Raw genomic sequence first — 23,236 nt, forward strand, 5'->3', positions numbered from 1 at the left:
ATAGAGTGCATTGGAGCAGAATGCCGTGGCTAGAGTGCTATGGCGCAGAGTAGAGTGATGTAGAGTGAGTATTGGTACAGAGTAGAGTGGTACAGAGTAGAGTGGTGTAGAGTGTCGTGGTACAGAGTATAGTAGGGTCACAAAGTGCAGTGGAGTAGAGAGGTACTGAGTAGAGTGGCATAGAGTGTAGTGATGTAAGGTGCAGTGGCAGAGTGCTGCAGAGTGGCATAAAGTGGTGTAGGCTACTGTGGTGTAAAGTAGAGTGCAGCAGCATACAGTGCAGTGCCATTGAGTACAGTGTTGCAGAGTAGAGTGCAGTGGTGTAGAATGGAGTGGCGTAGAGTACAGGGTAGGGGGCTGGGCAGGAAAAGAAGCAACATGGGAGGAGGCAGGTGGGAGGGAATAGAAGCTACATGGACGGGTATATGGGAGACTGACTAAAAACACAAAGTCTCGCATGGAGTGCTTGAGCACAAAGAAAAACGTAGCTCCAAAAACGGGAGCAATTAATGGACACAAGTCCTTGGTCCATGCTCCAGTGGAAGGCCAAACACAAGAAGAAGATAGATAGGACGCCTGCATGCCATGACAAACTGGGACGAAGGAAAGGAGTGTCGCTGAAGATAACAAATGGTAAGCTATGGGAGAGCTATAAGCCCTCTGTATGTAAACAACATGCCTTGCAGAGATAGTGCATGTACGGTCTAGGTGAAACCTAAAAATGACAAAAATAATGAGGGATTACTATAACAAAAAAAAGTGCTCTATTGTGCCACGTATTTTGCCTTTTCTTTCCACATAATTTAGTCAACCCAGCCTCATAATTTGGTTCTCCCCAGCCCAATAATTCTCATGTCAAGGTCTTTATAAATTAATTTTCACCCCAGAATCATCACGCAAGGAGCTTCATGTGGTGGGGTTGTCAGCCTCTGCCTGAGAAAGCTGTTCGACTACTCTTAGACACACACTACCCAGCACTATGCAGCACTCAAGCACATGGATTGCAGGAGCTGCAATATACCATTGTTTTGAGAGCTCCCATGCCAAGTTTAAAGCATGTCGATGGGCATTACTAACTCAAAACAGCCTGCTTGCTCCTCCACTCTGCTCTTGAGAAAGGACAAACGTGCATGAGTGGGTCTGTGTGAATGGTCAGATCAAAGGCACTGTTTTTCTGCTGCATTCTACTATTGGTTGCTAATCCTCCTATGCGCGTTGACATTTTCCCACAATGAACACCATGGATCAAGCACTCCGTTTCGCAGGTTTAGCATGAGAATTTCGGGGCAGGGGGGCACAGCGAGAAAATTCATGTACTCGGTGCGACAGTGAAAGCACCAAATGGAAGACTGCACTCCTGAGCCCACTTCACAATAAGAAAGAAATGATTTTCAGAGTGCACATGGAGCGGGAACGACAAACATACCTTGTTGGGAGGGTGCAGCACCCATCAGCCGTCAGCCTGACTTGGGTCTCATAGCTATCCACTGGGCACACAACCTGCTGGACTGGGGGGCACTCCACCGTGCTACAATCCACGCTGAACACTGTTGGAAAACAAGGTGAGAAGGAAAGAAGGCAAGTACACATTAGTATTGGCGAGTAAGTACGGAAAATCATTTTCTAAACATCGCTCAATCAAAACCAAGTGCTGAGGACATTTGAGATCCATCAAGGAGGGCTTGCCTCTGCAATACCTCCGACCAGAAAGCTAGTAGTTTATGCACGCATTTTAACAACCTTCACATTGCCAAGAACTCTGCAATCAATTAGAAACACCCACACTCCCAATAAGGCAACTAGCACATATGGCGTGCTTGACAGGACTCTGATTTCCAGGCTTGAGCCATTTCTAGGTTTTAGTGACAGTTTTATCATCAGGTGCTTGGTCTCTTCTCTACAGCCTGAACTACTGCAGCATCTTTGTGCAGAAGCACCACATTACAATCTGAAACCAGAAAAGCAGCCCTCTGGAGTCGTTTGGGACTCTTCCAAGTTCTAGCCCAAACTCCCTTCTGTGGCAGACTATGAAGCACTGGTCCATACAAAATTTACCAGGGAAGAACCGGAGAGGAGCTGAACTTTAGTAGGGCAAACAGGATAAAATGCCTAAATAAGAAATGGGGGAACTATGAAGGCACCACTTTCGGCAACGTTGTTGTGCCAAGAAGCAGACAGCTGAACACCCACTGAATGATAGATAGTGGCACCATAGAAAATAAATAAATTGTAGAAAAATACATTCAAAAGACCGAAACCCAATGAAGAGAACTAGGCTTTTTGCCGGAGGTCCAAAAAGATAAAAGGGAAAGCTCTGCTACACAGAACCCTAATAAGAATCTCAGCAACCGGCAGCTGAGATAAGTACGGAATTCAGTTTGGAACTTTATTTTCCAAAATAAATAATTTATGATGATGAGATACAAGTAGGTGAAGCAGTACTTGAGAATCACCAAGGAGTGACAGTTTTAATGCATCAGGAATCCTGTTTAAGGGTTGACTTTATTTGAAGCAGCTTTGTCTTCACCTGGTGCATGTGCACTTGCCAAAAATAAAGGAAGCGCAGAGACCAACAAACCTAAATTCAGCTATTCAAGTCCAATGGCAGAGATCATCAATCCCTGTCCAGTTAAGGCTCTCCGAGCAGAGCTTCTGTTGGACTTCACAGTGTCGTAATGAACGCTGATGGGCCTCCCTGCAAGGTACACAGAGGGGCCCCTCTCCGGATTTAATCCGGAGCGCTCAGGCCCGAGTACAGTGCTGAGGGGGCCCCCTGCAGCACGGGGGCTGCGGAGGTCTGTGTTACACTCCTGGGACTTCACTCTTGTGTGGTCCTCTAGAGCAAAAAAGTCCTTCAGGAGCAAAGTACGGCAGGTGGAACTTCCACAGTCGCGATGCACAGAGTACGGCTCCGCTGGGAGTTTTCTTCATGTGACGCAACAGTAAGTACAACCAAGCCCAGTATCCAGCAGTAATTCTTACTATTCAGTTCTTCCCGAACTAAGCGGCATATTTACAAGGGCACTGAGCCACTGGAGCATCACTTTTTCTGACACTGGTGGCACAATGCCCTGCCCATGGACAGACTGGCCGGTGCGAGCATCAGGCGTTTCCCTAGGAAGCTGCAAGGTTGGAGGACAATTTTGCAGTGGTGGTGGTCATTTTCGTTACTGGGGGCCAGTTTTGCAGCAGTGCTCCTAAATCAGCCCCCCTGTAACAGAAGCAGCAGGGCGGCCGTCAACATTGAAAGGGCTGCTTGGGTTGGGCCTGATCCATATTTTAAAAGTGGCGCAAAGCCAATCAGCGTGGCCTAATGGCACTTGTAAATATCGTACCCTTTCAAGCAGTTATCTGCATGAAGAAGGTGTGCAATGGGTGCTGCTGTGGGCGTTCCACTTAAACACCCATTACTTTTGGATGCTGCCCCAGATTTACAAGGATCGGTCAATCTGAAGCAGCGCCAAAAATTAACACCACTGAAAAGCAGGCGCTAGAGTGGCACAACGAGGAGAAATACTTTTATTTCACCTCACGTTTTGCTCTATGTGTGCTGCATTCTGCAGCAAGTCTGCAGCACACAAAGAAGGAGCAAATCGCCTTTAATGATTGTTTATGTGTAAGAAGGTGTTCCTGCAACGCAGGCACCCTTGCACAATGGTGCAAGCTTGTCTGCGTTGTCGCTAGGCAGCTTTTTTAGTGCCAGCGCAAGGCAAAACACAGGGGTGTGCCATATTCTTATGAACACAACGCATTCCTGCGTTTTTGAAATGATGCAGTGCGATGCTGCAAAATTGGTGGCATCGCCGCGCTGCATAATTTCTTTAGGACTATGCCCCTAAATTTCTCCAGACCAGGGTACAACTTGAAACGCTACCCGTTAGCATCCAGCCAGGGCACCGCAACAGCAAAGACTTAAGTGGAAGCTCATACCCCGGCTCTTCTATAGCAATGCCAGCAACTCCAGGTGAATAAGGTCTCGGTCAAAGGTTATTAATGCTGAAGCTGTAAGGAACTAAAATGTGGAACTCAACCATACAAACATTTACTACTGTTCTGTATCTTTTTGATCATTCTTTATGGCCACTTATCCTCAGTTTTCAGAACACTGGCTGACCGATTTAACATTATAGGTACTGTAATAAGTAAAAACCATTGACTTTGCATTTATACTAGTTGGCTTGCTAGAAATTTATTTTAACTATATCAAATTGTATTACTTTTTATTACTGATCCCTCTCACATCTTAAGAGTGGCCTTATTCTCAACCCTGCTACACCATAGTGAGGCGATAGAGTCTGTGCTCTACCTCCGAGTAATCTACTGGAGCCTGATTCAGATCCTTGAAAAAAAGAAAAAAAAAAAAGGCTGACTGTATCCCAAATGGAGCAAACACAAGGAGATGATGGACGGAGTGCTGAAACTTTTCAAACATTCATCCCAAGTCACAGATCTGGGTTGAAACCATCATCATTCTTTAGCTCACTTTTCCACCCCAGTTCAGACACAGCTATATGCAAATCAGTCTGACCATGTGCCTCATGGGAACAGTCCAGCCCGAACTGCCAAGCCAGGTCTTCCCTGGACCGGAAACAAGCATCCTGGGACCGGTTTCGGGCTAACAGCCCTCTTTACCCAGGCTAGTTTTAATCCAGTGGATACAGACTACACTTCACCGTGGATGTCCATCAATCTGCGATTGCTAATGTTGCCTTTTAGAAGGTACGTGGACTTGCAGTTCTGGATGAAATATTGAAGCAGGACTAATGCCGACTTGGACACAGTCCCCGGCTTTGAAATACAATAGACTTGAATGTGGTCCAGTGTAATTACCAATGGCTGAGCTCAATTGCAGCATACCACTCATCACTTTTTTTTTATCACTTGGTGTGGGTCACTGCCAGTTCTCACATCTTTAAAAGGTAAAGGCAAATTTTTGCAGTACGCTCAAAATCCCACAAGAAAAAAAGAAATGTTGAAAATGCATCTTTATGTAAAAGGGCAAGATAAAATATATACCTCATACCTGCCGATATCTTCAGGAAACAAATTCTCAACCGCACAGCCACTTTAGAGTTAGATCTTCATTTTATTCTTTATGAAGCCTTGTTCCAATATAAAAAGGTCAACATGTTTTTACCAAGACCGTCACTGCCCTCTGTCAAGGCAGCACCTTGCTAAACTCCCAAACCAAACACTGTCTTTCAAGCGGTTCTCCCGCCACTCCTCACAGTATTATAGGAACCCTACAGTATGGAGAACCAGCATAAAGAATAAAAGGATGATGTAAGTCTAAGCTGTTCATGCATTTGAGAACATATTCACTGAAGACAAATTGAGCAGCACAGGGTGTATTGGAACACTTACCAATGTCCGCTTTGAGCCAACATCAGGATTCAGTGAGATGTTGGTTGTGCACCCTTTTTGGACAGAGAGACTAAGAGTGTGGGACATGTTTCGCAACCAGCTAAAACGTTTACAATAGCACACATTGCAGCAGGCCATGACTAGAATGTGCCGGTTGGGTCGCGGTAGCTCGCCTTGCGCTGAAACCGCTCCTAAGCTTCCAGACCACAGGGAAAATGCCAGAGAAGAAGATTGGCCCAACCAGCCATGTCTGTTTTGGAAGATGAGCTATACATTTGGTGGTTTTAAGGAGTTGTGTGCTAGTGCCATATAGCCACATGTATATAATTGATACATTTCTACCTCTCTACTTACTGAACCAGCAAACGATTCTGACAAGCATGCATGGGGAGATACACTGCAGTCCAGTAATGTTGCCTTGCTGGGGGGCATGTTTTTAGGTCTCGGCTAGACAGCACTTGCACTGCCTCTTCGAGACATGTTGTATATACTTTCTGGGCTTTAGGCAGCCCACAGTCTTCCCATTTGCTGGCTCCATCGTCGCTCTCCTATTCTTTCTCCCCATTTGTCAACAGCATGCATGCTTCATGCATCTTCCTGTGTTTAGCCATCCCCCCAAGCAGGAACCAATTACTATATCAATCCACTGGTCACATTTAAGCATCACTTTTAAGAACTACTTTTTTCTTTGTTGAAAAACAATTCACACATCCTGTTTTCAATCGCTCCGAGCTCTGGTCTGTTTTTGTAAACACGTCTGTAAATCTTGTTCTTATCTCATCACATTTGCGGAGTATTCAAAGACAGAGATCAAATGTCAGACGCTGTTTTCAGAGAGTTCCTGTTCCATGCCCCCACCCCCTCACTCATTGCTGCTTGTTTTCCTTGCTGTTTATTGTAGTTTTGCTTTCTTTAATGTGAGACAGTTAAAACCTAAGCACATCGCTAATATAAGGTCTTCGTAAGCTTATTGAGAATGAGAATAGAAGTTGGACAGCTTGAAGGGAAGAAGACGTGTCAGTTAATGTTTCCCTCCAAAATAAGGCAGTATTTTTTTGGGCTAAATTGGGGATCATGTAACAAACCTAAAGCTGTTCTCTGTGTGAGAAGTGCTTCACCGCTCAAAGGCAGCACGTATGATCATGCAAGTTGACGAGGTGATGTCAGATGGCAACTCCTGCAGACGAGGAGCGAAGTGATGGGAGCGGTGGTTTCATCCACTGCTGCTGCTCTCTACCCACGTGACTCACATACTCTGAGTGTGCTCCTGCACCATGAGAGAGAGACGCTACCTGCATCCTCACTCGTGCCCTGCACACTGCTAGATGCCTCTGTTGCGACGGTGCAGGCGAAAATAGTGGCTCCGAATTTCTGGGTGACCTACAGCACCTTGCAGAAGCCCCCTGTAGGCAGAGCGGTGCATTGTTTTCTGTGCTCATTTACTGCGGCTGAAGTGCATGCTTAATTAATAGAAAGAAAGAGGGGTGCCTATCCTCGCATAACTTCATAAAGCTCACTAGAAGGCCGTTTTGTGACAGTTTTAAGGAGTCTAGTGGCGCAACGCGCCTAGAGGCCACAGTTTAGGCTTTATAACTGCAGCTATGTACAAAGGCACAGCCCCCGGCGAGAGTGTGCAGCTGGGGAGCAGCACAAACCATAAATACTTCTATCTAATACATTGCCCACAGAGTCCTGAGGAATCTCAAGGGGCGTGTAAAACTGTAACGGAACTCGTATGGGTAATGTTACCAGAAACACCATGTCACCACAGATATTATCTTCAGTCCGGGTTACCTTTTCAGGTTATTGATTTCACATGTTAGTTCACTTGGTTTAGCTGCAGTGGAACAAGTAATACAATATGTTAAAGGAAAGCTCAGGGCAGGAAGTTAGGGGCTTTGAGGGCATGGAGTCACCTAGTAACTATACGGTTGGTATATTGAGAGAAAAGATGCTATACAGGCGTACAAAAATACTGTGCTTGGAAGATCTGGAATTCACTTCTTTGAGATTATGTGGTATTGACTATGCTAATCACACCAGTATTTAGCCCGCTTAATCCTTCAATGACTTTTTTTTTTTAATCAATTTAATAATTTAAAAAATAACACAAGTTCCAAGCAAATATCAGGCTTTATTTCCTGTTGCTCAGAATACCTCTGCCACCCTTTTCACATGCATTGCTGTCACGTAAGCCATGCCTGAGGTTTGGAATGTAAAAAAAACAACCAAGTAGTAAAGTAAAAATAAAACTCTTTAAATGTTTACATATGTGTATTATATAGATTTTACTTGCATGTGTTCAGTAGAGACGGTGTCACAAATCCATGCCACAGATTTCCACTACACAAAACTCCACTGAACACCATACAATTCCACAGCAAACAATTCCAGTCCAACCCTCCATACTACAACACATAGCTAATGTAAATGTAAATTGATACTTGTACAGCGCACTACTCACCCGCAAGGGTCTCAAGGCGCTTGTACGAATACCGCTGTGGAACCCATCCTGGCTTTCCCTGTGAGGTGTCCACTCCTGGGCACCCCCAAGGTGGAGGCCAGGCATCCTTAGCGTTGTGGGGGCCGTTGTGGAGATTAAGCCCAGAGTTGCAGAGTTGGACTCCATGATTGGAATGGCACCGAGGCGAGAATTATCAGGTCCGTGGAATTTTTGAGCCCAAGACCCGCCGAGGCGGGGAATTGAACCCTGGTCCCGGGCTAGACCTCTGCATCAGGGTCTGCCGCTCTAATCATTGAGCCACACTTCTCCACTACACAAAACTAATGAACAATGACATTGACAATGCCTATAGCCGGTGCTTGATATGGAAAAACGGAAGTGCAGGTACTCTGTTTCTGAGAAGTGCCGGTACTCCCCAAATAAAAGTATTACGTTTTTCTTAAGAAGTGCAGGTCCTCTCCCTTCCAAAATAAAAAAAAGTGCCGGTACTACGTACCGGATAGTACCTGCCCATTTAAAGCACTGCCTATAGCACTGGGATTGCTGAAACCTATTGCCTTTGCCCACGCTTGTTTAAAAACCAGTCATTTTAAAGTCACCCTTGATTCATTCGGTATTCACCGCCGTCCCCTCCATCACCACCAACTAATGTGGCATGAATGTAAATGTATAGTGCGAGAGAAAGCTACGGGAGGAAGCCATAACTCACGTCGCTGTTTTGACAGAAGCTGTTAACTTTAAGCCTCGCGACAAATAGTTCGCACTGCCGAGAAACGCCAGAGAGCAACAACTTAATGGCAGCTGAAGGGTTAGTCTGCGTTATTTATTTGTTGCGTGTTTCGTTTAAACAGGATAAATGACCCCAGCGGAGGCGCCGTTCGGCACCGGCGGAGCCCCGAGTCAAACACATGCACGAGCGTGAGCCATTATAATCAACAGGCGGGCGCGCGGCATCGCCCCACCATTACAGGATGAACATTCCACCAGGATAGAAATGCAATAATTTGCCTCAGCAATTTGGATTGCCAGGGGAATGCGTTTCAGTTCAGAGTCGACGCTCAGAAGTACAAGAAAAAACATGCAACTGGGAACCGCGCTAGGAACCTCATGGAAAACAGAGGTTTGGAAGGGTCCTATTATCGCATCATTGGGGAAGGAAGGATTATTTGATTAGAAGCTCAAGAGTGTGAGGTCGGCTTGATTAAAAAAATAATTAAAGCGAGCAGGTGCCATTGGTTGGGTTGGCTGTCTGTAAGGCCATGGTATTTTGTGTAACGATAGGTTGATTTGCCATTTGGTTTTTTTGTTGGCCTTTTCAATAAGTAACTTGTGGTAACCCTCCTCATCGGAAATACTGCACTGACACGGCAACAAAAATAAGGTCGGACTTGCCCTACTGTGCTTGTAAGGGCCTGTGGGCGCCATGTTTGCCTGTCTGCATCTGCAGTAGCCTGGTCCCTGGGTGTTTAACTTTACTGCTGTTGTACACGACACATTACTGTGGTCAAAAGACCTCTGACCAAAGGTGGCATCAGCACAAAGATGGTTTTGATCGGTGAGGAGGACTGGAAAAGTAAAAACGTTGTGTTTTAATGGATTGATTAACTGGAGAAAAGAAAAATATCACGATTAGTAAAAGTAACCCCAGTATGAACAAGGAAAGGAAATTACTATGTACCTAATTTGGTAAATAGAAGTATTCTTAATGTTCGCTATAGAGGCCAATAGCAAAGCAACGACGTGCATCTACCAGTGCTCAGTAGGAACTTATAAAAATATCTGGAGGACGTGGGTGTAACTATGCAGGTGACATTATTTATGCACCACAGACATACTGTAGTGCCCGTAGTTGCCTTTTTTATTGCAGCATTTCAAGCAGGGCAACACAGGTTGGGGGAAACTGGATTTGCACAGGGTAACACAGTTGGTGAAAACTGGATTTCCAAGAAAATGTTGTAAATTCTTACACTGCTAAAAAACTGATAAAAGCAGTAAGCAACTAAGCTAGGCATTGGTAGGTTCTCACTTCCACGAAGCATGTGACCAATAGAAGGCATCTTGACGTAAAGATTGTGACCAGCCACACTGGCGTAGCACCTTTAGGATCCGCCTCTGCATTAATAAGTGTGGGTTCTGTATTTATGCGATACTTAGGGATCTTTCAGAAACATGGGTGGCCCTAACCTTAAACCATGAGTCTGGTGGCGGCTGGCAATCTTTGAAAGTAGCGAGGTGTAATGCCTCCTCCGAATCGCAGCAGTCAAATCAGCCGCACATCTTTCGAAGGAAGTTGGGGGAGTCTGCGTCATCTCACCCTCAGCCCTGGAATTTTTTTATGGGGTAAAATTGGGCATTTAAAAAATACACAGACTATGAAATGGCACCGTTGATGTTTTTCACTTCATTTAGGATGTATCAAGAATGCCTGACGCCCCAGAGGCTTACAATTCCGCCCGCACAAGATAGTTTTCAGAACACAGTGGTAAAATGATGCATTTTACAGCACAATTTTAATAAAAACTTCTAAAAAGCTGTAGTCAATATAATCTGCTGAGGAAACGCAATCGTGCATGGCCTACCGCTTACCGAAACATAGTTGACTATCCCTCTATATTTCTCTTCCTTTTAATTTACCATTCTGTCCCTACCAAGTACTTTCTCTCCTGCATGATGCGACTAGGATTCTCCCTGGAAAGGCCAAGATCAGAAAAAGAAAAATTACAAATCTTGCCATCTCTAGCACTACAGCAATCCTAGACAGAATTTACATGGTCATGTAGCTGTGCTGTGCTATTACTGAGGTTACAGAGTGTGCACGTTTTGACAGTACGCAGATTGCAGTAATCATAGGGATTAGGGTTTGAGACAAAAGTAGACATTAACAGTAATTATAACTATACATTTGGAAAGCCAAACATTTTACCCAGAATATCAGTGTATGAAAATGTATGTTTTGTACCAAAAGACATCGAATTTGTTTAAAACTAAACTAAATTCCCTAAACTAAAACATATCATTTCCAAGAACACGAATAAAGCAATTTTGTCCTATAACATCAGATCTATCTTTAGTAAATGGCTATATTTGGTGCCCGTCATCAACGTCACTTCATCAAGTGCGTAGATGCACTACCGTCACCCATGGGTAAAATTTGCAGTGCCATACCATGAGTCACCATCTCAGGCCGTGAATGCCCTCAATAGCAGCGGTGGCTGGTGACATTTCAAACTGGTGGGGCAGAAACTGACACGTTTGAAAAATATAGTGATTGAAGGGGTGAAAACAATAGTCCACTAACTAGTGCTTATTTTTAACCTGTTAAAATATCCTCTCCCTTGCCTTCCCCTTTGTTATTGCAGCCCTGCACTTTTAGCCTAGAAGTAAGCCACACCAGTGAAGCTGAAAAAGTGTGACCTAGAAGTAAAGGGTATGTAGCAGGGAATCAGCAGATCAGCATTAGCATACACAAATAAAAGACTGCTAGGAGATAGTTTTAAAATCAGAAGAATGTACTTCACACTTGTTGCAGCACTATGATGATACCTCGAGTGCTGCCTGATACAAAACCGTGTGCATCCTTCGTGAGACGAAGACTAAACTGAATTCTAAGTGAGACACGACTCCTAGGATTGATCCTCTTTATATAAATAGGTTTTATAATATCACCAATGAAAATAAAAAACACAATACCTTCCTCACTCAACCACTGAGCTTCTTGTATATCTCAGCAAGACCCACAAAAGTGATGCCAAGCATAGACTTCTCTTACCAACCTTATGTTACTATGATGAAAAGGGCACTGATGGTTTAACTAGTCGACCTATATACTCTGTATTTACCGTGGAGGATATTGGCTTGCATCCTCCACCTCCCTGTGTTCTTTGTAGTCCTTCGGCTACAGCATTACTCCTGCCATTTGGAAGACCACGCCCTGCTTTTAGTCCAAATACCGGTTTGTCTTTTAACAACCTACTTAGATGCCATCCCTGAATAATGGCGTCAGTCAGTTTTCAAGATGACATCAAACCACTGCCATAGCATAAATAATTACTGCAGCCATGTTGTCTTGCTCAAGCTAACTGCGACCAACTATGATGTGGACAGCCTTTTTCTCACATTTTGGCTTTCAAGACAAGAAAGCGATGGTTAGCTTGCGCAGCTAAAAAAGTTTACATTTTGTAACAACGGAAGGTCACCCCCTTCCTTTCTCAAAATCTCACTCACTGATACCTATGTACTCAATTTTTTTCCCCTGAAACCAAAGGAGTACCATTGATAACGTGTTTGTAAAATACTTTACATTTGTGTCTCGTCTTTCTTAGGAGTGCTCATTTTTATACAACTATTGGGGGACCTCCTTATCGGTCCATTTTGTTACTCATAGGTGTTTTGTATGACTAAACATTTAAAATTTCGACTAACCTGGGTGCCTAGATTCTTTGTGACATATGCAAAAGAAACAATTGATGGACGGAATGCTGGACAATGCAAACATTCACCCCCAGTCACACGGAAATGGGTTTAATCATCATTCTTTTGTTCACCACACCACCCCAGTTTGGACCCAGCCATATGCAAATCAGTCTTGACCCTGTTCCTTGTGGGAACAGTCCAGCCCGAACTGCCAAGCCAGGTCCCCCCTGGACCGGAAACAAGCATCCGGGGATCGGTTTCAGGGCATCACCCTCCATCCATTATCTCCTTGTGTTTGCTATGTTCGCATAAGTTGGCAGGGTATGCCCAGACGTGGGTCCCTTGCTCACTTTGCCACTGGATTCAAGCTAGCCTGGCTGATGAAGGGTGTTACCCAGAAACCGGTCCCAGGATGCTTGTTTCCGGTTCAGGGAAGATCTGGCTTGGCAGTTCGGGCTGGACTGTTCCCATGAGGCACAGGGTCAAGACTGATTTGCATTTAGCTGGGTCTGAACTGAGGTAGCGAAGTGAGCTAAAGAATGATGATGGATTCAACCCAGATTTGAGACTGGGGGTGAGTGTCTGAAAAGTTTCAGCACTCTGTCCTTTATCTCCTTGTGTTTGCTTAGTTTCTTTGTGAGGCTGTCGAGCTACAAATAGTTACAAATGATAAAGAAACACATGGAGGGGAATAGGCCCTGTGTGCAGGGGTGAGAGCAAAGTAGCTGACAGTTTTGAAAGCACTGTAAGCTTCTCACCAACTACTCTACCCTGGATTAAAACAAGTTATACTGAAACATGGCAACGTTGAAAGACAAAAAATAAATGTATAATTAGATATAGGTCATTCTGGTCAGTATACGTTTTATAATATTTAAGGTATTGACCCTACTGTTTTATCATTTCAGCTATTATTGTAACATTTCTGCTTCCCTTGAAGCACCATTCATATACTCCCAGTGCGAGGAGACATCCTTACCGCAGTGCAGTTGCACCGGTGAGTTCTTCTAAAAAAAATAAGTTTGTCAAATGCAAGATGGACGAATGTTGAATGAATGTAGATTTAAAGGAAGGGGGTACATTCTCTCTAGATTTATCATGGTTATGTTGGAATGATTGGAGCACTTATAATTTTAATTTAGATGTAATAAATCTTTATGAGCATTGTATGTTTTGATGAATAACGAGCTGTATGTATTGAAACAAGTGAATTTTAATGAAATCACTATAGGTTTATACATATATACAAATATGTCTTTGTAACAGGTGGAATTGGTGCCATATCTCTATATACATTTTAAGGAGAAAAATTCTTGTGTCCTGAAGAAGGTGGTCCTATTGGGATTTCTGCCAGCGAAACGCATCAACGCCCCATTTTTGTTCAAAGTTAAATTTGGTTTAGCTATTAGTTAGCCATAGACAGGGATTGAAGACTTATGCTCGATACCGTCTATTGCGTACCCAAATTCACATATGTATGACACAGTGTTTGTCTCTTTGTGTTCTTCTTTTTAGGCACATGATTGATTCCATGTGGGAATTATTGTTTTTGTATCAGTATTGTTTTTATTTCTGATGCTTTGATGTTTCATATGAATTGATATTTATTAAAAATATATATATTTGACATAAATCTGTCTTATGATAAGTGCTTCAAACATGTTAAGTGAAGTGTGGTTTTGAGTAAGTATGGATGTAAATATTTGTGTTGTATGAAGTAGTATCTCCAGAACGGTTTCCAAAAGGTACATAGATTTTTATACTTGTATTATTGGGTGCTCCAACCTTTTGGACTGAACAGCCCCCTCTTCTTGGTTTCAACGTTGAAAGACCACATGTCTTTCTGCCAATTATCAGAATACAGATAAAGGCCTGGTAGTCATTAAGAGGAATCTAAAAGATAAATAATGCCCACTGTCCAATATGACTCCAAAAGGACTATAAAGAATATTGTTACGCCTCTACTACCAGTCAGAGCAATTGCCTCCCAAACTTGCCTACTTTTTTCCACAAAAGAGAACAGTGCATGCCATTATCAGGTCCCTGCAAGACTTAATGCATGGACTAGAGCTGCCTATACAGCCTCTAATTGAAGCCTAGGCTGTAGGACAATTGTGCACAGTTGTATTCTTTTTTTTAAACAAGCATTGCCTCCCTCTGGGGTTTCCCAAGCATTCTATTTCCAAGGAACAAAGTAAAATTGGGAGTTTTATTTGGGGGGGAGAAGGGTGTGAGGTTATAGTGGAAAAAACTGAGGCGCCGCTTAGCCAAAGGGGGATTGGCCCTTCCTGATATTCGTTGGTACTTGGCCGCTTTTCAATTTAAAGCCATCAGGATGCTCCTGACTGAACCAACAGCAAGTGCTTGGGGCAAACTGTTAGGGGAGTCGGTCACTACTGAAGGAGGGGGGGGGGGGGCATGGCCGGATTTCTCTATAAGTTCGGTTCTATTTTAAAAGAGTAAGGCTAAAGGTCCTCAAAAATGCTTTGGAAGTTTGGTATAGCATTCGTTCCAGATGTTGGATAGGTTATTATTCCGATCAGGCCCCGATTTGGGACTCCCCTGGGACCCCACTCTGTCTTCAGGATAGTATGGCTGTCCCCATAAAAAGAGCGGGAGTCTTAATATGGTCGGATATGGGGGATGAAAACGGCATACACCCCTGGGAGGTATTAAAAGTAAGAATTGGCACAGGGTTTTAAAAATTTAAGTTCATTCAATTAAAATCTTGGTTTGAAATGGAAAAGGAAAATTTTAGGGGCAACGGGGAGGTGGAAGCCATGCTTAAAACTACTCAACAACTGAAGAAGGAAATTTCAATCTGGTATAGGTTTTTGATAAAAGCAGACGATGCGGATATCCCATAGCAGGTGACAGTATGGAATGACTCCGTCTTCGAAGCGGATATAGGGTATCTCCTGGAAACTTCTTTGAATTTGCTCTATAAATATACTAAATCAGCCAGTTTGAAGAAAAAACATTTTTTTGTAGCTAATCGAATTTATTATACCCCGGAAACAATTTCGAAATTCGCTCCTACTCCTGAACCAAAATGCCCCAGGTGTCTGCTCCCCAAGGCCAATGATATACACATCTTTTATGAATGTCCCCAATTAGAAGTATATTGGACAGGGGTGTGTATGTATCTATGTAAGACCTTTGGAATTGATATTGCTTTGAATTCATCCTTGATTTTTTACGCTAACGATCGGGTGTCCACTGCATGTTTGACTCAAGCAGCTGGTCACCACCCCCACCCACTACGCCGGACACACACTCGACCCAGTCTTCTCATCCAGCAAGGACATCGCCTTCAGCCACGCCACCGGACTCCACTGGACGGACCACAGCTGCGTCCACTTCAGCTTCAGAAGGACTACAATCCACCACCACCAGCAACAGGTTGCACGCAGAAGCTGGAACAAGATCACAGCCGACCAGCTCGCGACCTCCCTGAGCATGAACCCTCCCACCAGCGCAACGAACCCAAGCCAGGCGGCCACCAACCTCGCGAAGTTGATCAGCAACTGCGCAGACGACCTCGCCCCTCTGAAGACCCCGCCTAGCAGACCCGGTAGCAAGAAAGCCCCATGGTTCACCGACGAACTCAAGAGCTCCAAGAAGAACTGCCGAGCCCTCGAGAGAATATGGCGCAGAGACCCAACACCGGACAACATGACTGCCCTCAAGCTCGCCACCCGAAAACACCATCAACTCATCCACGCCACCAAGAAAACCGCATTCAAGGAACGGCTGGACAACAACGCCCACAACAGCAAGGAACTCTTCAACATCGTTAAAGAGCTCTCCAACCCCAACACCGGAAACAACGACATCACCCCTTCACAAGACCTCTGCAACTCCCTCGCCTCCTACTTCCACAACAAGATCGCGGACATACACAACAGCTTCAGCACTCAACCGACGCACGCTACGACCGAACCGACGCACGTCACGACCGAACCACCGCCCCCCCACCACCACCCTCCGCGCCTGGACCCCGATCAGCACCGAAGACACCGTCCGCACGATGAACTCCATCCACTCCGGATCTCCTACCGACCCCTGCCCTCACCACGTCTTCAACAAGGCCGACGCTGTCATCGCACCCCACCTGCGGGACATCATCAACACCTCCTTCGACACCGCTATCTTCCCGGAGAGCTGGAAGCACGCCTAACTCAGCGCTCTACTAAAGAAGCCATCAGCCGACCCCACCGACCTCAAGAACTACCGCCCCATCTCGCTGCTCCCGTTTCCTGCAAAAGTCATCGAGAAGACAGTCAACAAGCAGCTGGCCGCCTTCCTCGAGACGAACGGTTCCCTCGACCTCTCGCAGTCTGGCTTCCGGGCCAACCACAGCACCGAGACCGCCCTGATCGCAGCCACCGATGACATCCGAGCACTGCTTGACAACGGAGAAACAGCAGCCCTCATCCTCCTAGACCTCTCCGCGGCCTTCGACACTGTCTGCCACCGTACACTAGTGCAGCGACTCAGCAACGTCGGAATCCAGGAGAAGGCACTGGAGTGGATCATCTCCTTCCTCGCCGGAAGTACACAGAGAGTCCACCTCCCCCCGTTCAGATCTGAAGCCACCAAAGTCATCTGCAGCGTTCCTCAAGGCTCCTCGCTCAGTCCAACCCTCTTCAACGTCTACATGAGCCCCCTCGCAGACATCGCACGCCAGCACAACCTCAACATCATCTCCTACGCCGACGACACCCAGCTGATTCTCTCCCTCACCAACGACCCCGCCAGAGCCAACCTTCACGAAGGGATGAAAGAGGTAGCCGAATGGATGAAGAACAGCCGCCTGAAACTGAACTCGGACAAGACAGAAGTCCTCATCCTGGGATCCTCACCCTCCGCCTGGGACGACTCCTGGTGGCCCCCCGCCCTAGGCAGCGCACCCAAACCAACAGACCACGCACGCAACCTGGGCTTCATCCTGGACTCCTCCCTCTCCATGACCAGACAAGTCAACGCCGTCTCCTCGTCGTGCTTCAACATCCTGCGCATGCTACGTAAGATCTTCCGGTGGATCCCCACCGAGACCAGGAAGACGGTCACCCAGGCCCTCGTCACCAGCCGTCTGGACTACGGCAACTCCCTCTACGCCGGAACCACCGCCAAACTCCAGAAGAGACTCCAGCGGATCCAGAACGCCTCAGCTCGACTCATCCTGGACATCCCCCGTCGCAGCCACATCTCCGGACACCTGAGAGACCTGCACTGGCTCCCGGTCAACAAGAGAATCACCTTCCGACTCCTCACCCACGCACACAAAGCCCTACACAACCAAGGCCCAGGATACCTCAACAGCCGCCTCAACTTCTACGCTCCCAAACGCCAGCTTCGATCGACCGGCCACGCCCTCGCCGCCATCCCCCGCATCCGAAGAGCCACCACAGGGGTACGGTCCTTCTCCTACCTCGCCACCAAGACATGGAACTCCCTCCCGACCCACCTCCGCCTGACCCAGGACCACCTCGCCTTCAGGAAGCAACTCAAGACCTGGCTGTTCGAGCAGTAGCGGACCCCCCCTCCCCCAGCACCTTGAGACCCTCTGGGTGAGTAGTGCGCTATATAAATGCTTTGATTGATTGATTGGAACAGTCTCAAAGAGGATTATTGTTATGTTTGATACTGTTGGCCCGCAGGGAAATATGTCTTAAATGGAAAGATCCCCCTCCCCCCGAAAACTGAAGACTGGTTAAAGTCTGCATTTGCAATGGCCCGATTAGAAATAATAGGAACCAGTTCCAGCTCCCTTAATTACTGGGTACCATTCATAAAAATGGGTAGAGAATTGAGATTCTGCTGATATACACGGTCGATAAGGAACATGGTCCTATGATGAACACCGAAATCCCGGACGATAAAGGGGATTGGTTGGCTAACCTAAACAAGTGCAGACGGTCGGAGGGTGTCCCGTTAGTAACTAAGACTGGATAAGATCCGCGAGTTGTTTATAAGCGAGATGAGGACAAAAAAAACAACAACAAAAAACAAGCATTGCCAATGCCAATAGGTTCGGCTTTAATGGAATGTTGTATGGTAATGTGAAGCATTACAAGCAGAAAGAATGGGAATGGATATGTATTTGTGTGGAAGCAAAGAAATGCAGAGTAATATTAGTGTAGGTTAAAAGGTCGGATGACATTTGCACGGTCAAGCCAGCCCTAGAAATCCATGTAGGTTAATGACTGAGCTCCTCCCTTCTGTGCTGCAGCCAGAGAAAAACACCATAAATCATTTAGTTATCTAAGACACTTTAATAGCATTACAGTGTCATGTATGTGCCACTGAAAGTTCAAGGTCAGGCAGGTGTATAAATAAAAACTATCACAGCTGTGTGGAGGGCAAGCACTTTGTTTTGTGAAAGCGCACAACTTCTGCTCAATCAAAACATGTATTCCTGGCCCCCAAACATGAGGGCAGAGTCAAAGCCCTCCTCCTGGTGATTCTCATGTAATTGTGTGGTGACAGCCGCGCTGTCAAGCCAGACCAAAAAAAAGCCTTTCCTCGGTCAGGGATTAAACTCCCTTCATTAACGGCAGAGTGGATGGCCCGGTGCTCAGTTCACCGTCCTTTGGCTGAACACTTTCCCTTTTGCTCTTGGTAATATACCCTGTAACATCATTTCTCCTTCACACTGCGATCCAGCAGTATTGTAATGTGACAATCTGCCAGGCCGCATCCAGAAGGCACAGAGACGAACACTGTCAGAGTGCAGGGCGCCCATCAGCGAACCTACCTGCACTACCCTCTTTTGAATCTGAAGACGCCCCTGTTCAAAGGGGCCTCTGTCACACACTGACCACGACTTCCTTCCATCCCCTCTCTTACCACTGTGCACAGTCAACAGACTAGATCGAACCCATGTGATTCCACAGTTCAATTGTGCGTCACTCGTGCCATGCAGTTTAATTATGCATAGTGTCTGTCCATCCTGAACATTACTGTGGGTGCATAGGGCAGTTCAGAGGCCAACTGGGAGACAGCTTCACCTTCCAGAGTGTACCCAATTGAATGATGCTCACTTTGCTCACAGTGCCTCTCTGCATGCCACTTTGTTTAGGCATTCTGTATGCTTAGTGTCTAGAGTGGCAGTAAATCGGTCTGTCAGTGCTATACATAATATCATTCTAAACAAACTATGCAAATCTAAGATTCAAAGGGGACATGCTTTTGTTGGCCAAGACCTGAAGACTCATTCTCCTCAGTAGCATACAACCAGAAAGGGAGATCTCCTCCAGACGTAACCGCAAAGACACTCTTGGCCTGATCTAACACCCAATCACACGGCCCAGTCAGACCCAAGCAGGGCCGGACTGGGAACTGAAAGCAGCCCTGGCAAATTTTGCCAGACCAGCCCCCGTCCGGCGCGTAGCGAGCTAGCACAGCGAGCGATCCCAACAGCTACTAGGGGGTTTGGGGGGGTTCTCCCCCAAAGAAAGTTTTGGAAAACGACAGACCAAAATGGTGAATTTTAAAGCACATTTTTCATTACTTATTCAATTGTATCAACTTTCAAAGCACAGTAAATAGTAGATGATTACCTTAAAGAGCACCAGGTTACCCACCCAGTCATATGTACCAATAAACATTCTTTCAGAGCGCGCCAAAAATAGACAAAAGTAGTGAATCAGAGAGAACAAAGTAAAAGTGAGACCAGCCCCCACATGGTGTGTAGCGAGCAAGCGCAGTGAGCAACCACTACTAGGGGGAGTTTGAGGGATTGAACTTGTCCCCCCCAAGAAAATTTGGGAGACAGGCCAAAACAAAGCATTTTTCAACACATTTTTCATTACATATTAGATTGTATTAACTTTTAAAACATAAGCACCTAGGCACTGACCCAGGCATGGTCACACTAGGCCAGTAAGCATGCAAATGTCACACAGAAGCACCCAGGCCAGTAAGCATGGAAATGTCACACATGAGCCTCCAGCTCCAGGTCACTGAGGCCACAACCTATGGAAATAGCACACATAATTAAGCACCTAGGCCAGAAAGCATGGAAATGTCACACATAAGCACCCAGGCTGCCAGAAGGCATGGAAATGTCTCAAATGGCACCCAACCAGAAAGCATGAAAAATTAACACAAAAGCCCTGGCCTTGACATGACACATCTTTAAATAGCCTACTTAAGTGGGTTGGCACAATAAGTGTGCAGGCCCACTAGCAGCATTTAATGTACAGTCCCTGGGTACATGTAGAACCATATTTCTAGGGACTTACAAGTAAATTAAAATTGCCAATTCGGTGTAAGCCAATTTTACCATGTTTGAAAGGAAAGAGCGCAAGCACTTTAGGACTGGTTAGTGGTGGTAAAGTGCACTGAGCCCTAAGAGCCAACAAAAATGGCCTTTTTGATGTAATAACGCAGATCCAACTGGATTTTAATTTGGAGGAATCTGAGGGCGACAGGGACTTATCTAACCATGTCTCAGCAGTTAATATGAACAATATGTATCTAAAAAAACATTTTACATGTGCTAATGGCGCTGGGACTTTTTCTGTAGCTTCTTCTTTTCCACCCAGCTGTTTCAACGCCTACAACATGCGCATCTGTAATTCACATGCAAACAGTGAACGGTCATTGGGGTATGGGCGACATGCCGGAAGATATCGACTGGCTTCTCAACCTGTACCACACCCTGATCATGGAAAATATCCCAGCTACAGTAAACCACCAGCCGCAATAGTTTGAGAAGCAGTGGGGCCCCTGAGTGAATATTCTCACAAATGCATTTTGAGAACTCTCTTGCCCGAAATATCTACGAGTGCTGCACCTCACAGACCTGGGTTACTGTGCAACGGTGTACATGGACCTCCTCCTAAAGGGCAAAATGTATCCTTTATCAAGCTTATGAGTGAACAGGACGTCTTTCTTGTTATCTCCCCCTACTTTCTCCCCCAAATTTCCATTATTCCACCCTTTCCTTTTCCTCTTCCCCAGCATTTCCTGGCTTTAATGGCGTCACTGGGTTTTAGACACAACACTGGCCTTGTAACCATAACATACAATTATCTCCTGCTTTATCAGTACAATTCAGTGATCTTGTGTGTGTGGGGGGGTCGCAGTGGTGAGCATTTAGTGTGCTATGGTAAATCTGGTCCCATTCTCAACAGATCAGTATTACAATTATTCAGAGATAGCAACGAATTGGCAGCTGGAAAGAATATGTGCAAAATTGGCAACATTCTCAGTTTAAATATTAAGTCTATTAAACCACATGCCATGTTTTAAAAATCATATCCATGTGCCATTGTAATCCAGAACCACCCATCGTTCTTAAGTCACGGTGCCTTATCACTGCAGCACAATTTGTTCCTCGTCTGGCTCCCAATTGTTTTTCTTCTATGCTCTGTGTGCTGCAATGCCTTAGTACCCAAAGGCTGTGTGAGAATGGCTCCGACAATGTTCACTTGCAATTCCACGCCTTCCTGCCTTTATTTTAACAGAGAGCCTTAACTGTTGTTTATAATACATCTCCTTTCACATCTTCAATTTCATTTTTGTCAGATGAGCCAACCAAATAACTTTATGAAATTCGCATGCAGAATATATGCTTAAGGTTCAAGTCAATTAAGATTTATGCCAATTAACTTTGAAAGCACAGTATTATTAAATCTTAAATTTAGTGCTGGTAATTAAACGCTTCAAAACTCGAGTTCATTTGCTGATCTCCACCATACGTTTTTAGGTGAATTAATATAAATACGGTACCTTATCTCAGAGAGGCTGGTAAGAATGAAACTCAGTTAGGGGTGGCCAGGAGTAGCAGCTCCCACCCCTGGCTTGCCCTTGGGAACTCGTGGTGACACTGCCCTTGTTGGTTTCTACCCCTGCACCAGGGCTAATGAAGGAGGCAGGAGCAGACATAGAAACTAAGGAGGGTTTTAAAGGGCCTATTAGTGTGTGAAGTGGCCCATACCTGACGACTTAAAAAACCTTTCACTATAAGAGAGAGGAGGAGGGGACATAAACAAGGTTCGTTTGGCTAGCGACTAGCCTGAGAGCCACACCTCTCTCTCCCCTAAAACTCTAGCAAAAGCTTCAGAGGCTACCACTAATCTCCTAGGGAGGTTGCAACCCCCTTTATGGACGTCAGCAATGCAGAACCTCCACACACAAGCTGGAAGGCCGCTCTTTGCAAGGGTTTCCAGCTCACCTTGTCTAGCACTATGATAACAGCTCTTCCCCGGGTGACCATGTGAAGGGAGCCAATAGTGTGACACACGCTCACACCGTGTGAGGTAGCAGTTCTAGCTTCCACATCTTTCCCTTGCTGACCCTAGGCCCTTAGGAGCAGGTAGGAGGCTGTTGAAGGGCTTGGACTGGGATCAGAGATCAACTCTGTGATGTCATCAGAGGATTGATGATGTTATTTGCCTAACACTGCACCTTCTGTAGAGAACTCTGTGCAGCTAATTTGTTACAGATTGGAATCGATGCAAGGCAGACCCGGCCTTTTCAGCTTTCTGAGGCCAAAAAACACGAATACTATTCAGCTGGATAATCTGTTCCTTAGACATTGAAATAGAAACATCATATTGGTATGAATTGGGTATTATAAAACAGCAAGTCTGTTTCGAAAACTTCTGTCAGATTGCACACTAGGAACTGCAGCTACCGTCCCTGTGGCCCGATTGCATCTTTTAGAAGTGAACCATCCGCTGAACACACAAGTGCATTTTAACCCCTTCGCTGCTGCGGACATTCCGCTGCAGCGCTGGGGGGGGCAGGGGGGCAGCGCGGCGGGCCTGTGCTCATGACGGAGCCGCTCCGTCATGAGCCACAGTTGAGCTGTGCTCATGACGGAACGGTTCCGTCATGACTCCGCCCATTTGCGTTGTCACCCCGCACAGGCGGGGAAACAGCGCCGCGCAGGCGGAGCGGCCGCCGACAGGATTGTCATGACGGAACCGTTCCGTCATGAGCACACGGCAACCGTGGCTCATGACGGAACGGTTCCGTCAT

General features: G+C 45.8%; 1 protein-coding gene across 1 annotated transcript in view; it reads right to left on the minus strand.

Annotated features, from left to right (window-relative positions):
• CRIM1 (cysteine rich transmembrane BMP regulator 1) overlaps nt 1-23,236 on the minus strand; it is an 816,650-nt gene that overhangs the window by 485,835 nt on the left and 307,579 nt on the right. The window contains exon 4 of the mRNA XM_085611439.1: nt 1,427-1,547. Coding sequence (XP_085467565.1) covers nt 1,427-1,547 — 121 coding nt within the window. The remainder of the gene's footprint in view (nt 1-1,426; nt 1,548-23,236) is intronic.

Source organism: Triturus cristatus, chromosome 6, assembly GCF_964204655.1.
Source record: "Triturus cristatus chromosome 6, aTriCri1.1, whole genome shotgun sequence".
NCBI lineage: Eukaryota > Metazoa > Chordata > Amphibia > Caudata > Salamandridae > Triturus > Triturus cristatus.